The sequence below is a fragment of the Lactuca saligna genome, chromosome 1 (genome assembly GCF_052625555.1).
Source record: "Lactuca saligna cultivar CGN05327 chromosome 1, ASM5262555v1, whole genome shotgun sequence".
NCBI lineage: Eukaryota > Viridiplantae > Streptophyta > Magnoliopsida > Asterales > Asteraceae > Lactuca > Lactuca saligna.
Window position 1 is genome coordinate 102,019,590 of NC_136417.1, and position 19,867 is coordinate 102,039,456.

The window sequence follows — 19,867 nt, forward strand, 5'->3', positions numbered from 1 at the left end:
TGAGAGTAAACTCATTTCCAACATGTTAGAAAGCCATATAACTTCACCAAAAGCCTTAGAATAAATCATAGAACCAACCAAAAATAGTTTGGGGACCTTAAACATAACCAAACTTTTCATTTGATATTTTACGACCATAGCATGTTTTTCATGGCCGTAAAGTCCTAATTGTGTGTCTTTTGGTGCCCCAAATTCATTTCAAGGCTTGTAAAAATTATTAGAATCACATGTGATTAATTTTGGGACATTAAATCACTCATTCAAGGGGGGTATAGGAGTTTACGGCCGTAAGCTCCATGCTAGGGCCGTAAACTCCCTTAAGTGGTATTATTTGATTCATTAAATCAATCCCAAGCCTTAGGAAAAATTGTTCCAACTCTTCCCAAGTGATATTGGCCATTTAAACTCCATAACCCTTGCCAACATGATTTCACGGTCGTGAACTCATGTGTGAGTATTGTATAAGGCCGTAAAATCATTAGGGAGTTTACTCTTGAAGAGTAAACTCAAATCCCAAGTCCACCGCATCAATACCCGTCCGTAGATGTCACCTGGGTCACTCCAAACACTCGTGTTGAGGTGTTTTCGTTCATTGGAGTGTAAATTCATATCTAATTAGAGTTCATGAATCTAATTAGGTATATTTGTATACCATTTCATATTACATAGGAACCTCGCGTGTTATCAAGCCTCGATTCGACGTTTAGCATCCGAAATCGTCATATTTCTCGTCCGGTGAGTTCATACCCCTACCCTTTTTCAATGGTTTTTCAATGTTTTCAAGGGGGGGATACAAGCAAGAGTACAAGAATATCTTGTACTTAAACTCATGATTTCAATTAAATGGTTTCATAATTGTACACTTTTAAGAATTTTAAACCTTTTAACAAACTGTTTTAACTTGCAAAATTGTTTGTTTAAAACCGATTTTTGATTCTTATTATATACTGATATGTTGTATACTTTACAATTGATTGTTCACACTTATATTGATAGAGATTGTAAAACATTAGTAAAGTCTGTAATAAATTACCCTAGGCACGAGTATAAAATTCAGACACCATTAGAACACATAAAACATCGGTATGTCCTTAATAATACACCTTGGCTCGAGTGTAAAGGTCAGTCGTCATTAGAAAACATAGAACATTTGTAATGTCCTTAATAATACACCTAGGCTCGAGTGTAAAGGACAGTCGTCATTAGTAAACATAGAAAATTTGTAATGTCATTAATAATACACCTAGGCTCGAGTGTAAAGGACAATCGTCATTAGAAAACATAGAACATTTGTAATGTCCTTAATAAAACACCTAGGCTCGAGTGTAAAGGACAGGCACATTAGAACTTAGTTAGTCATAGATACTACTTCCTTAGGCACGAGAAGTAAAGAGTAATCTTAAAGATTGGAGACACGTCCTATGTAACACTTCCTTGGCACGAAAGAGTGGAGGACTAACCCTATAACCAGAATCTCGATGAGGGAGAACGTGACTTGAGTGTATAGATCTATACGGGACTGATAATCCCGCACCTGGCTGCTAGCTACAGCCGAACCGAAAAGTTCAAGGGTGATGAAAGTCATAAAAAGGATACTGGCCCTGGCCCGAGTCATATGTAGTCTGAGTATGGTTAAGGACTCGCAATCAAGATTATTAACATTTTACACGTATTTGTTAGTTTTATGTACGTAATAAAACTAATGTACATTTAAGGATAACCGGACTTACAGTACTCACACACACACACATTCAGGAGAACATGGGGTTTTCCTGGGGACAACATTGAACATAATCGGAATCGATAGCAGTACACACACACATTCAGGAAAACATGGGGTTTTCCTGGGGACAACATTGAACATAATCAGAGTCGGTAACAGTACACACACACACATTCAGGAAAACATGGGGTTTTCCTGGGGACAACATTGAAGAAAATCGGAATCGGTAACAGTACACACACAAACACACATTCAGGAAAACATGGGGTTTTCCTGGGGACAACATTGAACATAATCGGAATCGGTAACAGTACACACACACATTCAGGAGAACATGGGGTTTTCCTGGGGACAACATTGAACATAATTGGAACCGGTAACAATTCGCACATACAGAATCAGTAACAGTTCACACACACACATGTAGGAATATATAGGACTTTCCTGAGTAACCGTAGTATGTAACCAGAAAAGTGTAACAAGTTAGATAACTAAACTTACAATTTTACAAGAACAATCATGTTTTCATCGTACATCGTTTACATTACTTTTGGATTTGGTAACCAACTTTTAACAAAATATGGGATTTTCTTGGATAACCACTTTTTCAGGAAACTAAAGGAACTCGTTCATTTTCAGAAAAAACTAACCGCTTATGAACTCACCAGCTTTATGCTGATTCTAAAACCGCTTGTATTCTCAGGTCCGCGTTAGACAGGTACTTGAAGATCCTTTCGTACGAAGATGGAGTTCTCAGAGACTCGTTTCGTGTTGTTCATATATATTATTATGTAGCACTTGTATAACTGGTTCTTTTGAAACAAATGTAAAACTTTCATATATATAATGTAATGGTTGTTCTACTTTACTTACTATGTACATTGGATTTGATACTCAACGTGAAGTCAACCCCGGAAATGTTTCCACCTTCGGTTTTCGGGGTGTGACAGATTGGTATCAGAGCCCTTGTTTATAGTGAATGAAGTATACCAAACCTTACATGGTATAAAACTATAAACATTAAGGGGCCTAAGTGCTCTGAACTAAAAGTATCCTTCAAAATATAAGTATTTTCGAAAGTATATAAGTATACCGAACCGTCGAAATCCGTAACAACAAGTAGAACAGAACATAAGTAAATGGGTGTCGTATGCTGCGATTAAACGTGGGCAGTTATGTAGTCGTGTCTAGGATCAATATAGCCTGGCCAACTATATTCATTCGAGACACGGCCAACATGTGCTTGGTAGTGATTGTGGTATGTGGCATGCCTAAAACTTACCCTGATACCACAAACATCGAGCCAGTGTCGTAACGACTCATGAAATACTATATGAGTATTACTCGAGCTAATCCTTGGTAGAAATCCTCGTTCATGCATTGTTCTTTGATCATTCCCTTAGCAATAATTTTCTTGCTTTGATAACTCTTTCCTGCTTTATCGCTTATTCAGCATATATCTGTCACATCTCTTGATCCAATTCAGAGGACTTATCATCCTCTCTTGCTTGATCTTATTAGATCAAGATGCCTCCAAGAAAGAGACCCAGCTCCCAGACCAACAACCCTCCGCCACCACCTCCTCCTCAAATTGATCCAGTAGTATTCCAGGCAGCTGTTACATCCGCGGTAGCAACTGCCATGTCTCAACGGAACTCTGACGGTTCCGGTGGTTCGGGAGGTGGTACCCAAACCCAAAACCAAGAAAGCAGTCAGGGACACTGGAAAGAGGGTTCCTATAAGGATTTCATGAACGTTAAACCCACGTCCTTTGATGGCACTGGAGGTGTCATTTCCCTCACCCGATGGTTCGAGAAGATCGAATCCATCTTTGAAATTTGTGCCTGTTCAGATTCAGACAAGGTGAAGTTTGTCGCCTGCACCTTTAACAACAAAGCCCTGACTTGGTGGAACGGCCGAGTCAAATCCATAACTTTACCTGTAGCCAACGCCATGGGTTGGGAAGCCATGAAGGAACTTCTATTGGCTTAGTACTGCCCTCGGGGCGAAATGCAAAAGTTAGAACACGAACTTTCGAACCTGAAGATGAAAGGTTCTGATATCACCGCTTACACTTCCAGGTTCGACGACTTGGCACTACTGTACCCGAGAATGGTTACCCCGGAGAGTAATAAGATAGAGAGATTCATCTGGGGGATGACCCAGCCAACAAAAGGAAACGTCATAGCTGCAAGGCCGGATACATACGACAGCGCCAAACGCTTAGCACAAATCCTAATCGATCATAGTGAAGACCTTGTGGAGGCAGCTACCACTCCTGAGCCGATAGCGAGGAGTGGTGAGAAGAGAAAAATTGGGAAGAAAGAGAAAATTCAGACATCACACGAGTCTTCGAAGAGACAGCAAACGGTGGCAGTTCACGCTGCCACTTCCCCTGCAACTGTTTCTGTTGTTGAATCCTCAATTCGAAAACCTGCCAGTAGGTATGCTGGAACCCTTCCTAGTTATGACAAGTGAAACTATCATCATCTTCCTTCTGGTCCATGTATAGAGGTATTTTGCAACAAATGTGGCATAAAGGGTCACATGGCGAAAAACTGTAAGACACCAACTCAATCAACGAGTCAAACTTCCGGAGTGGGCATTGGTCGTGCCTGCTATGGTTGTGGAGAAGTTGGACATCTCAAGCGAAACTGCCCCAAGGCTGTAACACCTGGCAACACTGGAAGAGTTCTAGCGATAATACAAGAGGAGATAGCCACCGATCCCACCGTTGCCACAGGTATATTTCCCCTCGTTAAATTTTTATGCCTGTGATTCTTTTCGATTCTAGCACCAAAAGAAATTCGCTAACCATCCATTTGAACATCTTTTAAACCCTGTCGCTCGTGAGTAATCGAAAATGTATACCGTCGAGATGGTTATCATGTGAGAACGAGAATGCTTATGTCGTATCCATAGATTGTATCCTCAATCCGAACAATTATTCTTTTCCGTTCGACCTATTGGAAAACTTTTTATGAAATGCTTTGATGTCACCTTTAGCATGTAATGACCGAGCCTCATTCATGTTGTCATTCCTGGTTTCGAGAAAGCCATTCGTTCTAACTTTCCTCCGACCTGACTCTCATGATCTTCGTGCATCAAAGCTTAAAAAGTTTTCCCATGTATTCCTCGACCGAATGATCATCGAGAAACGAGAAGTCTACAATTCTTTCCCCGATACTGTTTCCAAAGAATTCTTGAGAATTCTTTCCGAACACGTAGTCAAGTCTCGCATCGACCTAATCCCTGGAATTACCCAATAGCCCAAAAGCCTCAGTGAGCACGATGTGTCCAAGACAGCAATCAGGGCTTGATACGATCACTACGAGGTAGTAGTGGTGCCCTTCGGTCAAACCATTTTCTTGGTCATGTAGATAAGCAAAGAAATCATACTCGTTAACCTTTCCAAAAGCTAAGGAAATAAAGAATTAGTCGGCACCAGGAATACCCATGGAAACCTATCAATTCTTGGGTCCCGCCGACTATGATCGTAGATTCACGTAGAAGTTTCCTTAGAACCATCGGACCCTTAGTTACTCTGCCACATAAAGATGTACCCACTTGTTGGAGGTCTTACTCTGGAAAGACATAGTATGCCTTGAGAAGTGCGGAAAACTTAACTTGTGGAACCTTAGACCCTTCGAGATCCTCATTAGGAATCGATTCCATAGCCCTCTCCGAGCTATCTTCAGAACTCAGCAGCGAGCAATCGGTATTCCACATCATTGTTTGTAAGAAGTGCCGACCTGACGAAAACCTTAGTCACCCCTTTGATGAGATCAAAACCAACAAGGTCCGAACCTTCATGGATGAATCAATTGAGATCATGGATTGAGAGGTTACCCGTGTGTAACAAAGCCACATCCTGACAGTGAGGGTTCGATGGAATGTCAAGCGGAGACCCGATTCCACTTAGGAGCATGAAGACCCGAAGCAGTAGATTCATCCTCATATCTCTTTTCACTTCGTGATCTGCGTTCGAATGTTTGAATTTTGGGACAAAATTCCCTCTAACGGGGAGATAATGTAACAACCCGAAATTTGTATCACTGCTTATACCCATTTTCGCGACTCATTTCGATCATCCAATCGTCGTTTCCAATTTCGTTTCCAATTCAGACATTTAATTAAGTCATTAAAGTGTATTTTATTTTATGACTTAATGAGCGTCCTAATACCTTTAGAACTCATTCTAACTCCCACTTTTAGCGATTGGAACATTTCTAGAATCAGCCATATCGGGTTACGGCAATTTGGCCAGGTGCGACCAAAAGCCCCGTCTAACGCCGGTATCGGGTAGAATTTCACCATGTCTCGAACTTGGACACTATTTAAAGTGAACCAAGCTTTCATTTGAAGCTTTTTATTCATTTGACAGCCATCTCTCCAACCTCTCTCCTCAAACTAGATTCAAGGTCAAAAATCATCAAAATTAGGCATCAAATCACCAAGGTACCTTCCTTAACTCATTGTGTATCATATTTGACCTTCAAATTCGAGATTAAAGCATGAATTAGGACCTTGTATATGAGTTTACAGCCCTGGAAGGTGCTTAGGCCGTAAACACATATTTAGAAGGTTTTTAAGCCCTTAAACCCTTCCAAACCACAACTAGACCTTATTTATGGCTATATGACTTCATGAAATGGACTTAGAACACTTTAGACATGGATTTTGAGGGATTTGCATGAGTTTACGGCCAAGGCATGTGCTTGGGCGGTAAACCCCTCAAAAATGAGAGTAAAATCATTTCCAAAATGTTAGAAAGCCATATAACTTCACCAAAAGCCTTAGAATAAATCATAGAACCAACCAAAAATAGTTTGGGGACCTTAAACATAACCAAACTCTTCATTTGAGATTTTACGTCCATAGCATGTGTTTCATGTCCGTAAACTCCTAATTGTGTGTCTTTTGGTGCCCCAAATTCATTTCAAGGCTTGTAAAAATTATTGGAATCAAATGTGATTAATTTTGGGACATTAAATCACTCATTCAAGGGGGGTATAGGAGTTTACGGCCGTATGCTCCATGCTAGGGCCATAAACTCCCTTAAGTGGTGTTCTTTGATGAATTAAATCAATCCCAAGCCTTAGGAAAAATTGTTCCAACTCTTCCCAAGTGATATTGGCCATTTAAGCTCCATAACCCTTGCCAACATGAGTTCACGACTGCGAACTCATGTGTGAGTATTGTATAAGGTCATAAACTCATTAGGGAGTTTACTATTGAAGAGTAAACTCAAATCCCAAGTCCCCCGCATCAATCCCGTCCGTAGATGTCACCCGGGTCACTCCAAACACTCGTTTTGAGGTGTTTTCGTTCATTGGAGTGTAACTTCATATCTAATTAGAGTTCGTGAATCTAATTAGGTATATTTGTATACCATTTCATATTACATAGGAACCTCGCATGTTATCAAGCGTCGATTCAATGTTTAGCATCCGAAATCGTCACATTTCTCGTCCGGTGAGTTCATACCCCTACCCTTTTTCAATGGTTTTTCAATGTTTTCAAGGGGGGAATACAAGCAAGAGTACAAGAATATTTTGTACTTAAACTCATGATTTTAATTAAATGGTTTCATAATTGTACACTTTTAAGAATTCAAAACCTTTTAAGAAACTGTTTTAACTTGCAGAATTGTTTGTTTAAAACCGATTTTTGATTCTTATTATATACTGATATGTTGTATACTTTACAATTGATTGTTCACACTTATATTGATAGAGATTGTAAAACATTAGTAAAGTCTGTAATAAATTACCCTAGGCACGAGTATAAAATTCAGACACCATTAGAACACATAAAACATCGGTATGTCCTTAATAATACACCTAGGCTCGAGTGTAAAGGTCAGTCGTCATTAGAAAACATAGAACATTTGTAATGTCCTTAATAATACACCTAGGCTCGAGTGAAAAGGACAGTCGTCATTAGTAAACATAGAAAATTTGTAATGTCATTAATAATACACCTAGGCTCGAGTGTAAAGGACAATCGTCATTAGAAAACATAGAACATTTGTAATGTCCTTAATAAAACACCTAGGCTCGAGTGTAAAGGACAGGCACATTAGAACTTAGTTAGTCATAGATACTACTTCCTTAGGCACGAGAAGTAAAGAGTAATCTTAAAGATTGGAGACACGTCCTCTGTAACACTTCCTTGGCACGAAAGAGTGGAGGACTAACCCTATAACCAGAATCTCGAGGAGGGAGAACGTGACTTGAGTGTATAGATCTATACGGGACTGACAATCCCGCACCTGGCTGCTAGCTACAGCCGAACCGAAAAGTTCAAGGGTGATGAAAGTCATAAAAAGGATACTGGCCCTGGCCCGAGTCATATGTAGTCTGAGTATGGTTAAGGACTCGCAATCAAGATTATTAACATTTTACACGTATTTGTTAGTTTTATGTACGTAATAAAACTAATGTACATTTAAGGATAACCGGACTTACAATACTCACACACACACATTCAGGAGAACATGGGGTTTTCCTGGGGACAACATTGAACATAATCGGAATCGGTAGCAGTACACACACACATTCAGGAAAACATGGGGTTTTCCTGGGGACAACATTGAACATAATCGGAATCGGTAACAGTACACACACGCACACATTCAGGAAAACATGGGGTTTTCCTAGGGACAACATTGAACAAAATCAGAATTGGTAACAGTACACACACACACATTCAGGAAAACATGGGGTTTTCCTGGGGACAACATTGAACATAATCGGAATCGATAACAGTACACACATACACATTCAGGAGAACATGGGGTTTTTCTGGGGACAACATTGAACATAATCGGAACCGGTAACAATTCGCACATACAGAATCAGTAACTGTTCACACACATACATGTAGGAAAATATAGGATTTTCCTGAGTAACTGTAGTACGTAACCAGAAAAGTGTAACAAGTTAGATAACTGAACTTACAATTTTATAAGAATAATGATGTTTTCATCGTACATCATTTACATTACTTTTGGATTTGGTAACCAACTTTAACAAAATATGGGATTTTCTTGGATAACCACTTTTTCAGGAAACTAAAGGAACTCGTTCATTTTCAGAAAAACTAACCGCTTATGAACTCACCAGCGTTATGCTGATTTTCAAACCACTTGTATTCTCAGGTCCGCGTTAGACAGGTACTTGAAGATCCTTTCGTACGAAGATGGAGTTCTCAGAGACTCGTTTTGTGTTGTTCATATATATTGTTATGTAGCACTTGTATAAGTACTGATGCTTTTGAAACAAATGTAAAACTTTCATATATATATAATGTAATGGTTGTTCTACTTTACTTACTATGTACATTGGATTTGATAGTCAACGTGGAGTCAACCAAGGAAATGTTTCCGCCTTCGGTTTTCGAGGTGTGATAGCAAGGAAATAAATAAATGAGTCAAATCAAATTTTATTTTATTCATAAAGCATGGGAAAACATTTGTCCTTACAATGAAAAATCAACTGAATATTTCTAACAACTCTATCATAACTTTCTAAGCTCAAAATCCAATATTCAAGTCCATACGATCGAGATCCACTACTAGAAAATTAGCCTTTTACGACGCGCAATGCATGTCGTAAAGCGCTCAGACGGCGCGCAAATGCGTGTCAAGGAAGGCCCTGTCATAACGAGAGACGACACGCTTTTGCGCGTCGTCCATTTACGATGCGCATTTACGACGCACATTTATGACACACATTTACGACGCGCAGTTATGACACACAATGCGTATCAAGGAAGGCCCTGTCATAAAGGATGACGACACACATTTGCGTGTCGTAACCGATGCGCGTGTTTATGACACGCAATGCGTATCAAGGAAGCCCCTGTCATAAATGAAGATGACACACATTTGCGTGTCATAAACTTCAATAACCATTTATGAGATGCATTTACGACGCATCTTTTCGATACTTATTTACGCATAATACAAAAATATGAAAACAAACACATACCAAAACAATCAATTTCATCCAATAACATCATATCAAAAAATTGTAATACATTGATATTAAGGGGATCTAATTGTACATTGTTATTAAGAGGTTTTCCCTAACTATATAACCTAATACTACATTGCTATTAAGGGATACCTTCTGCAATGTAATGCTATACAAACTAAAAAGATATACACAAAGATGATAAAGATCAAATTCGAACTAAGTAGAGTTGCATCTTGCCTTTCATAATTCTTTACGACTAATGAACCCCTTCTCTGATCATTCTTGTGACCTGATCAAATAAAAGTCAAAAAATTAATATGCTAATATAATTATTAGAAGAATCAAACGTGGAATGTTCGTTGGCAGGAGATGGGTACTTTATCAGATCTTGTGTCTGCATTTGAAGCTAAGGTTTGTATATTGGCCGGATAACAGAAGATAACAAAAGATAAAGATAATGAGCAGATCTCTGGATTACCACCGGAACTACTCGAAAAAACCAAATCATATGGGTGGAAGAAGAGGCTATTTTTACCTGCTCAAGATGTTCCATTTCCTTTTTCCCCAAGTGTGTTGTCGTTTTCTCAAAGTTTTTCAAACATTTAATATTGTTGAAATTGTTGAATATTGTGAACCTTGTATTTCTGCCAATCCAAGAATCAAAATAGTTTGTCTGCATGTTTTCAACCAAATATAGGAAATTTGAGGAGTGTGTATACATGTCATTATATATATATATATATATATATATATATATATATATATATATATATATATATATATATATATACCTGGAGACGACTCTTTAAGTGGAGTGGCCTCTAACAAAATAATTTATATAACAAAATATAGAAAATAAATGTTTTACATAAGCTTCAAAATATAGAAAAAAAAGATGACTCTTTAAGTGGAGTGGTCATCTTTGCTATTGCTCCTTATGGGGACTATTACTATTAAATATTCTGAATTGAATAACAAAATATAAGCACCAGCTTCAGCTTCAGCTTCTATAAGTATAAGCATAAAAAAATATAATACATTTAAATAAGTGGTAATGCAAATATTCAATAAACAAGAGGCAGTTGACTTACACTGCCACAGAATGACTTGGGGTTCTCCAACTGGTCCATAGTCACTCCCAGCTTTTGCACTTTCTCCTCTTCTTCAGCACATCCACATGAGCAATTTTTGCATGCTTTCCTTGTGCTTCCAACTTCACAATCACCAACTGGAAAACCTAATCACAATATGCAATCAGAAACAACAAAATCTCACCTCCTCCAATTTAACATCTACACACTTATCCAAAGAACAAAAATGAAAACCCTAACTCATAACATTTACCAGGTGGGAGCTGAGGTCTCTTCAAGTCCTCTTCAGATAACAGGCTGTCCTTATCAATATGATCCATGTCATCAACAATCTGGACTTTAGGTAAGCTTTTCAATAGCTTCTTAAGAGAAAACCAAGAACCAATCTTCCAGGTAGGTTTCTTAGCCTTAATCTGTGGATAACAAGAATATTAATCAAATTTATAATTCTCACAATATTATCTGTATCCAGACGCAGATAACGGGCTTAAAACAGAACACTATGACATGGACATGATGGATACAGATTCGAATGAACTTACCCCAAAAGATTGTGCTTTTGTAATCTCAACCACCTCTATATCTGAAAACCCTACAACTAACAGTTTACGCTTAAGAGAAGATTTCATCTACAAAATCGTGAAACAAGATTATTAGTATACTCTATAATCATATAACCTAAAATACCCTTTGCATAATTTCTAATATTGTTATTTATTTTATTTTCAAGGTGCGATTTACAGGGGAGCAATCTCAGCAAACCCAATTTACTTTAAGGACTCGATAATCAAAATAGTATAACCAACAAAGTTACAACTTCAAACAGACATTTGATCAAATGGGTTGCGTGCATATGTTCTTACATGGCCCTAAGAACAACACAAAAGCCAAGCTACCTCCAGATATTAATCCAATCTAATCAAAAACCAAAAATTTGGATTATTTTATTAGCAATATAATTTTTGTAAGTTAAATTAAAAAGCAAAAAAGAATACTATATATATACTTAACCTTAAGAACTCTGTCTATTACTCTGCATGCTTCACCATAGTTCTTTTGTGAATAACTACTTGCAAGAATTGCCTAAAAAACAACATAATCAGACAACTACAGTAAGCAAAGAAAGAGCCAACCAAACTTCTAAACAAATCTGATATGCAGCCATGGGAATAAAACCTTCTCTTGCAGCTATTGATGTAGATAAAGTCAGAGTTACAAGAACAACAAAACTCCTCCACATTAAAAGCAACCTTGGTTGAAAATTGAGGTTGATGTCACTTGTACAACATCAGATTCCACCCATGTTCACATTATTAGTGAATCCAAAGTCCAAAGTCCAAATATCTCCCCTCACAGTGTTGAGAGAAAAGTCTTGAAGTGATTATGTAAATGAAAATGAAATCAACTTCAAATAGGACCCGATATACATAAGAGTAGGGTTATATATGTTGTATTCCAACACACTTTTATGCCATGTCTCACCTATTTTATTTTTATTATCATGATTTAACTATATCATGAGTTTTCAAATAAATTTGTCAAAGTCAAATATTTAATGTTGAAGTTAGGTTACATGTTTGACTCTTATACGCCCAGCCCACAATATCAATATTGTCTCCATGCAAAATGCAATGGTAGCATGATCGGGAAGTTGACTTTGTCTTCAGAAAGCCAAATGAGGCAAAAATGACGAATATTACACTCCATATATCATATGATTTAACAATACACATTCTTATAAAGAATATGTTTTGGGGACAATCCAAGTGACTGATATAGAAAAACTAAAAACCTCCTTGTGTAGAGGTAAATCATGGACATGGTCATAAGATTCACATAACTTATGTTGAAATCTCTCTATTTTGTCTGTTAATAATAAAACTCAATTTACTTTTATTCGCGTATTGAAATCTTTTAAGTGTGTGTTGATTGTTCAAAAAAAAACCTAAGAAACGACAGGTAAGCATTTTATATGGTTTATGATCAGGAATGGGATTTGAATGCAGAAGTAAGAGTGTGAATGTTTATATATTTACATAGAATTAGAGTTGAGTTGAGAAATAAAAATCAAGAAGAAAGGGATGCCAACAACCAAAGGACAGTGTGAGAAGTAATAGCAAGAAGAAACCAAGCAAGAAACGCAAAAGCAATGATTTAAAGGACTAACAGCCATTATCCATCTTAAAGAAAGCCTTAAGCTTCAACACCCTTCTCTAGTACATCATCCATCTAGCTGAACTGGTGGATAAAGGAAAAGGTAGTGTTTACCAGGTGTGCCTATCAGATCCCACCACAACAGCTCCACCGAGTTAATAGTCCACCCCGACTACCACCTCTTGGATAAAACTGAAATAACACAACAAAAGCTCCATAACACAAAAGCCAAAAGGAAGCTCCACATTTAAGTGGTACAGACACCAACATCTAAATCCATAAGAACCAACACCTTTGAAATAAATTTAAAAAAAAAAAAAAAAAGGCGACACAACGTTTAATAAAAAAAGAAAAGAAAAACTTGCGAACACGCAAGCAAAAACCGAATAAGCATGACTATGTTAAATCATTAATGAACAAGAAAAAAGACACGAGGTTACAAGTTGAGTGTAAATTTACGAATTTACCCCTATTGTGATAACAAAACTTCAAAATAAAAAGTTCATTGATAATGCCCCATAGATATGACATAATTCAGTGTATTCATCGTTTAAAAAAACGTGAGAAACGCACGCTCTGAGGCGCGCCTTGAGGCGAATCGCAGGTTGATCGATCTAGAGGCGCCGCCTCAGTGGTAAGATTTGGTACGCACGCCTCATACCAGTGAAGCGCATACGATTCGATTGAGGCGGAACGCTTTCCAGATGCGTACGCCTTCAATTTTTGTTTGACTATTTTGACTTTTTTACGTCGACTTTGTTTATACCTTTGTTTTATTGACCGGTTTTTTAATAAAACTGAAAACCCGTTTCATATATTGACCTAATCACCTCATTCGCTCAATATAAATCGCCGCTCATCTCTTCATCTCAAAATCGCATCTCACCTGCACTTCTTCTGATCGAAGGTCTGCTAATATTCAAAGGTTAATTTTCTTAATCTTCTATCAAAAGCACTTTGTAATTATTATTATTATTATTATTATTATTTTGTTCAGCAAATGATTTCTTTGGGACTATCAATTGTGTAACTTAGGTTCTGCACTTCTTCTGATCTGATTTTGCTGCATTCTATTTACAGTGAGGATGTCCAGTAAAGGTGGAAGGTCGGACCCTGCTTGGGGTCACAGTGAGGAAGTAATGGTAGAGGCAGAGGGTCAAAAAAAGGCATACAAATATCTAAAATGTAAGTATTGTAGCAAAATCATTAAGGGAGGGGTTCAGAGAGTGAAACAGCATCTTGCTTGTACACACCAAGATGTAGAGCCTTGTCCTAATGTTCCAGAAATAGTGAAAGAGGAAATGCTTCAGTTTTTGAAAGCATTTCAGGCTACTAAATTAGCTTCTCGAACAGCCTTCGAAGAAAACGTAGCAAGTGGGGCATACTACAACAGAGGTGGAAGTGTTGATCCATCATTTACAACTGGTAGCTCTAAGGGTGTTAGAGGACCAATAGATAGATGGATGGTGGGTGGACAGGAGGATGAAATAGATGGTCCAGGACCTATAAAAATTACCCCATCCAATACTAAAGAGCATCGAAACCAAGTTTGTTTGGATATTGGGAGGTTCTTTTATGAGAATGGAATCCCGTTCAATGTATCCAATAGTCCATCATTTACTAATATGGTACATTCTATTGGAAACTATGGACGCGGATTGAAACCCCCTTCAATGCATGAATTAAGAACTTGGACCCTTCAAGAAGAAGTTAAAACAACAACAACAATGGTAGATGACATTAAAGCAACTTGGAAGACAACCGGGGTGTCATTGTTATCAGATGGTTGGTCCGACATGAGAAACCGAAGTTTGATCAACTTTTTGGTCAACAATCAATATGGAACTGTATTTTTGAGGACTATTGATGCATCAGATTGCATAAAAAATGCTCAAAAAATATTTGAGTTGCTTGATGAAGTTGTTGAAGAGATCGGGGAAGATATTGTTGTTCAAGTGGTGACCGACAATGCTAGTGCATACAAAGCTGTTGGAGCATTGTTAATGGAGAAGAGAAAAAACTTGTATTGGACCCCGTGTGCAGCTCACTGCATTGATTTGATGCTTGAAAAAATCGGTGATTTGACTCAACATAAAAATGCTTTGCTTAAAGCAAGAAAGATTAGCAATTTCATCTACAACCATCAGTGAGTGTTAAGTTTATCCCGGAAGATTCTAAAGAAAGATCTACTTCGACCGGCCGCCACGAGATTCGCCACGGCTTTTCTGACTATACAAAGCATTTATGAATCGAAACAAAACTTACAACAAATGTTTGTTTCAAACGAATGGGGGGCATCTTCTTGGGCTAAGAAACCCGATGGTAGAGAGATAAAAAAAAAAAAAAAATTATGGATGAAAGAAATTTTTGGCCTAGTGTGGTTTATTCCATGAAAACCACAATGCCACTTGTTCAAGTTTTAAGGCTCGTTGATGGGGAGCAAACACCAGCAATGGGATTTATTTACGGGGCGATGGACGAATGCAAAGAAAAAATAGCAAAGAACTTGGATAACAACCTCGCTTCTTATAAAGAAATTTGGGACATTATCGATAAGAAATGGGAGTTGCAAATGCATCGTGATTTGCACGCTGATGCCTGCTACTTAAATCCACAATATCGTTGGAGTCCCAATGTTTCCGAGCATCCGGAGATTAAGCGAGGATTGTATGATGTCATGGAAAGGCTCGTGAAGGATACGGCAGTTTATATGAAGATTGAAGATCAACTCGTTGCTTACAAAGAAAAAAGAGGATTATTTGGATATAGAGGTTCTTTATCGACATATCTGACACGTCCACCGGGTATATTATTAAGTAGTTTTGTTATTATAGTTATAGTTTTTATTTTATATAAATTACATTACTTATTAAGTTATTTATAAACATATATAGTTACATGGTGGGGTGAATATGGAGACGATGCTCCAGAGCTCAAGTCCTTTGCAATAAAGGTTTTGGGTCTTACATGTTCCGCTTCGGCTTGTGAACGTAATTGGAGTACGTTCAATCAAGTCCATACCAAGAGACGCAACCGGTTAAACACCGAAAGAATGAACAACTTGGTTTACATCATGTACAATAAAAAGTTGAAGCAAAAGTTCATTAAGAGGACTAAATTAAAAGAAGATGACCCCTTAGTTGTTGATCATGTATTGTCGGATGATGAGTGGATAGCCGCCCCAAGTGATGGTGAGGAAGATGACATTGGAGGTGGCGGGATATTAGGGGAGGAAGATGGTGGGGTAATTGGAAGTGCTAGAGCTGGCAGGGCTATTGGAAGACCTAGAGGTGGCGGGACAATTGGGGAAGGGAGTGGAACTAGGAAAAGGAAAAATGTTCAAGTGAATTTGATTGACGAGGATGACGGGGATGAAGTGAATTTGATTGACGATGACGAGGGTGACCGGTTTGAAAATGATGCGAATGATGCTGATTATTTTATTTGAACTTTTCACTAACTTGTGCTTTTTTGTGTGTGTTTCTTAAGTGGCTGTTGTTTTGGAGTTTTAGACTTTGATGTTCTAGACTTATTTTATGTTTTTGAATGTGTTTTTTTATAACTAATGGATTTGATGGTGAAATTAGCTTAAAAGGACATGTTTAGTATATATATATATATATATATATATATATATATATATATATATATATATTGTATTCCGCCTCGGGGTTACGCCTCACTCCGCCTCGAGGCTTACGCCTCATGAGGCGGAGGGAAAACGCCTCAAGGCGCGATTCCGTACTTTTAAACCTTGAGTGTATTCATAGAAAGTTTGTCTGTTTGGCCTTAAAGGGAGCTTGTAATTCACAAGAATGAAGAAGGATACCCATCCATGAAATTGAAAGTAGAAAGTGCCACATACATAGGTTCCTGAAATCAAGATTCAAGAATCAAGAATGAATAATTATCAAAGAGTTAACGTAAAGTAGAAGAATTTGAGGCACCTCATTCCTAAAGGAACATCTGAGTGGCCATTTTCCATGATATTTGAAAGTTCTATTGCCAGTTATCTCTCTTTCTTTCACGATTAACTTAATCAAAGGTAAGGTATGAGCATAGTTCCACCACCATCTATAAATTAAGAAAATAAATATGTATAAATCTTTCTAACCTTCAGTTAAGCTGTTCACCCATAAAAAAGTTTTTATAGTATTTTGCAACCAAACCTTAGTTGAATTGTACTTACATGGTACTGGTTAAGAAGATGGATCGGCTTTTTGACCACAAAAATGCATGGGATGTAGCTGAGAAGGTAAGCCTGAGTAGCAGTTCAAATACCACAAGCAAGACTGCTACAAAAACTAACATAGATATGTAACAATTGAACATCTGAAACGTTTTATCCTGCAAAGTCTAACATAGATAGGTCAAAATCTTACCTACATCAACTTTAAGGTTGCCTTGTTAGAGAGAACGACTAGAATAGATTTCCTTTTTTGACCATAAAACGTTTTATCCGCGTTGTCAATGATCACATCTGAACAAGTGATTCTTCAGAGGTTAATTCATGTCTCACAATAACACATAAAAGAACAATACATGAAATTGACCTCAATGATATCGCTATTGTACATTACACTTCAGATTTACTAAAAACATGTGTAGTTCATTGCTCAAAATATATAATATAGCATTAAAACACAAGAGTCACTAATTGGGGCATTTTATCAAACAGTTGGTGTTCACCACAAAGTATCCCTAAATAGGAGGTGATTCTTCAAAGATTACCAGGTTGTTGTCTTATATAGTAACAAAGCAATCAAAAATAACAATCAGTAGCCCGAGTTATAGGAGCGTAGAGAAATAAAACACCAATTGTGTTTAGAAGACTCAAAAGATTTACAAATAGCGTAATTTAGAAAAAATAAAAAGTATTTACTGATGACTATACTAAGATTTGATTACTCACCTGTATATATAAATGTCTGATGGTTCCATCATTAGCAGTGGGTAACAAGTTCACGACATCAACCACTCTGTAGTCATGAAACCTTGTGGTGAGATTCTTGAGGGTTTCAACGACCCTTGTAGGCTCGAGAGTAACCAAGTCGCAGGGTTGTGTTGCCATACCAGGAATCAATAGCCAAGCTGGGTGAAGGAGTAAGACGATTTAATAAGATAACTCTAAAATATAAGATAGAAACCTAAATTGCCTTTTAGGTTTTGAAAACGTGAATTCAAGGAGAGGAGGAAACCTTGTTGGGCTTAGAATCCCTAGTTCTTCGTCATAGAGCCCTCAATCGTAATGATTTTGTAAGGTCTATTTTTGGGAGCAAAAAACCCTCAATCTCAACAGTCTTGTTCCACCTTAAGATTTGACGACGGTGAAAGCTAAACTCCATCATCTCCATTCCATACGATTTCAACCCTTTGTAATAGCCTCTTCAGTTGTTCTATTATGTCTCGTACCCATCGATCACCACTAAAAACCCTAACATGTACTAAGTCGATAGAAAAATGAGAGAATCAGAATTTTAAAAGAAAATAAAAGACCTCCCGCTACCTACTAAGAAGGAAGATGCACGTTAGGGTTCTTCGTTGTGTGTTGTTTTGATTTATCTATGGGAAATCAGAAACAAACGAGAATCAAGCTTTGCATTCCACACTTCATAGCAATAACTCATGGAATTCACAGAGCTTCGTTAAGCCAAACCATGGAAAAGAGAAAAGTAGAAATGAAGGAAGATGAGAACAAAGCGGGGTTTTCTAATTTTTGTGGACTTCGTTCCCGCTTAACTATTAAAGGTCGGAAAACGCTCGTTCCATTAAAATTTATAAAGCCACATCCTTAGACATCTTATTACAGGTGCACTCCGTGTTTTTTTCTTTTTTTTATTTAGACACTAATTTAAGGCCACGCAATAATGGGTGATACAAATCCTTAAATTTTTTGAATAGATGACACTTTTTTAATGTCACACGCTTTTACGTAACATAAATCAAGGAGTGTCGAGTTTTGCGTGTTGTAAAAGGATCTTTTTCTTGTAGTGATCCATTTCTCTATGATTAGACTCATATTGCTTTTCCATCAAGCTTCATTTCTTTTCACTGATCCTGCAAAAACATTCAAATGCAATCTTATCACATCATGTATTAAGAACCAACGAATAGGAACATAATGGAGTTAGATAGTGGATTTTACTTGAAGCATAGCCATTCTCTTTGACTATCCCATCTGCTGGACTCTTTAGACTCTTAGGGCAGACTTGTATCCAACGCCCTTTTCTTGGTAGCAAACGCAGGTCGGTTCTCCTAGAACATCCTCGGAAGCATGGTTGGTTGACTTTCCCAACAAATATGCTCCATTGCTTTGCCAAATTATTTCTGATTCAGCAACAATGAGCATGTAAGTTAGGTCAATGAAGTTTTCGTCATGATCCATCATATAATACTTTCTTTTGAACTCATTATATGATTCAGGAGGTGACTGCAGAACCTAGTTCACAGCCAACTTATCCGGGAATGACGCACCCAACATTATCAACCTATCGATGTGTGATTTCATTCCCAAAACGTGGGCACACACGGGTTTACCATCTTCATGTTTCATTTCCAATAGGGCTTTAGTGACATTGAACATTTCAATTCTTCGATCTTCTGGGTTAGGGAGAACAACGGGAGGAGGAGGAGGAAGTGAAGCATGATTTCTTGTTCCTTGATCGAATCGTGGAATATCATCTTCATGTGGAATGCTTGTTCCACGGGATTTGGGAAGACCATAGTTGTCAAACTTTGACATCTACAAAACGGGAGAAAACAAATTCAAGTTAGTTAATCGATTGAGTCCTTAGTAAATCACCCAAATGAGATACTAAGGCTAGAACCCAACACAATACGCTACAACCTAGAAAAGGGATGCCGTAATCTAGTTGCAGAATATTTGAAGGTAAGTGAATGACGATTCACTAATTTCC

General features: G+C 37.7%; 2 protein-coding genes across 20 annotated transcripts; one reads left to right on the forward strand and one right to left on the reverse strand.

Moving 5' to 3' along the window:
* Positions 1 to 9,729: 9,729 nt before the first annotated feature.
* On the reverse strand, positions 9,730 to 18,705 carry LOC145042421 (anamorsin homolog). Of its 18 annotated transcripts, none has more exons than XM_078990900.1 (15): positions 18,149 to 18,683; positions 17,863 to 18,041; positions 17,333 to 17,430; positions 17,140 to 17,245; positions 16,898 to 17,024; positions 16,780 to 16,823; positions 13,065 to 13,142; positions 11,973 to 12,167; positions 11,808 to 11,879; positions 11,660 to 11,711; positions 11,339 to 11,425; positions 11,050 to 11,209; positions 10,797 to 10,942; positions 10,241 to 10,378; positions 9,730 to 9,994 (listed from the first exon to the last, which is right to left on the reverse strand). In XM_078990900.1, exons 11-15 carry the CDS (start codon positions 11,423 to 11,425, stop codon positions 9,962 to 9,964), a joined length of 564 nt encoding a protein of 187 aa, XP_078847026.1. In that variant the 5' UTR covers positions 11,660 to 11,711; positions 11,808 to 11,879; positions 11,973 to 12,167; positions 13,065 to 13,142; positions 16,780 to 16,823; positions 16,898 to 17,024; positions 17,140 to 17,245; positions 17,333 to 17,430; positions 17,863 to 18,041; positions 18,149 to 18,683; the 3' UTR covers positions 9,730 to 9,961. The 18 variants fall into 18 exon arrangements, 13 of the variants coding, with proteins under 13 accessions (XP_078847026.1, XP_078847012.1, XP_078847051.1 ...); XM_078990886.1 differs by having other exon boundaries at positions 16,704 to 16,823; XM_078990925.1 differs by having other exon boundaries at positions 10,797 to 10,933; positions 11,973 to 13,142; positions 16,704 to 16,823; positions 18,149 to 18,687.
* Positions 13,766 to 16,533, forward strand: LOC145042408 (uncharacterized). 2 transcript variants are annotated; one of them, XR_013680652.1, is made up of 3 exons: positions 13,766 to 13,875; positions 14,031 to 15,754; positions 15,845 to 16,533. XR_013680652.1 is itself a non-coding variant. In XM_078990829.1 (2 exons), exons 1-2 carry the CDS (start codon positions 15,301 to 15,303, stop codon positions 16,396 to 16,398), a joined length of 1,008 nt encoding a protein of 335 aa, XP_078846955.1. In that variant the 3' UTR covers positions 16,399 to 16,533. The 2 variants fall into 2 exon arrangements, 1 of the variants encoding a protein (XP_078846955.1); XM_078990829.1 differs by lacking the exon at positions 13,766 to 13,875 and having other exon boundaries at positions 15,301 to 15,754.
* Positions 18,706 to 19,867: the final 1,162 nt, after the last annotated feature.

Coding starts and splice junctions, on each gene's coding strand:
- LOC145042408 (XM_078990829.1), top strand. CDS start 15,301: ATGGATGAAAGAAATTTTTGGCCTAGTGTGGTTTATTCCATGAAAACC. Junction 15,755..15,844: donor ATATCTGACACGTCCACCGG/GTATATTATTAA, acceptor AAACATATATAG/TTACATGGTGGGGTGAATAT.
- LOC145042421 (XM_078990877.1), bottom strand. CDS start 11,425: ATGAAATCTTCTCTTAAGCGTAAACTGTTAGTTGTAGGGTTTTCAGAT. Junction 11,210..11,338: donor CAAAAGCACAATCTTTTGGG/GTAAGTTCATTC, acceptor TGTTATCCACAG/ATTAAGGCTAAGAAACCTAC. Junction 10,379..10,796: donor CCAAGTCATTCTGTGGCAGT/GTAAGTCAACTG, acceptor GAAAACATGCAG/ACAAACTATTTTGATTCTTG.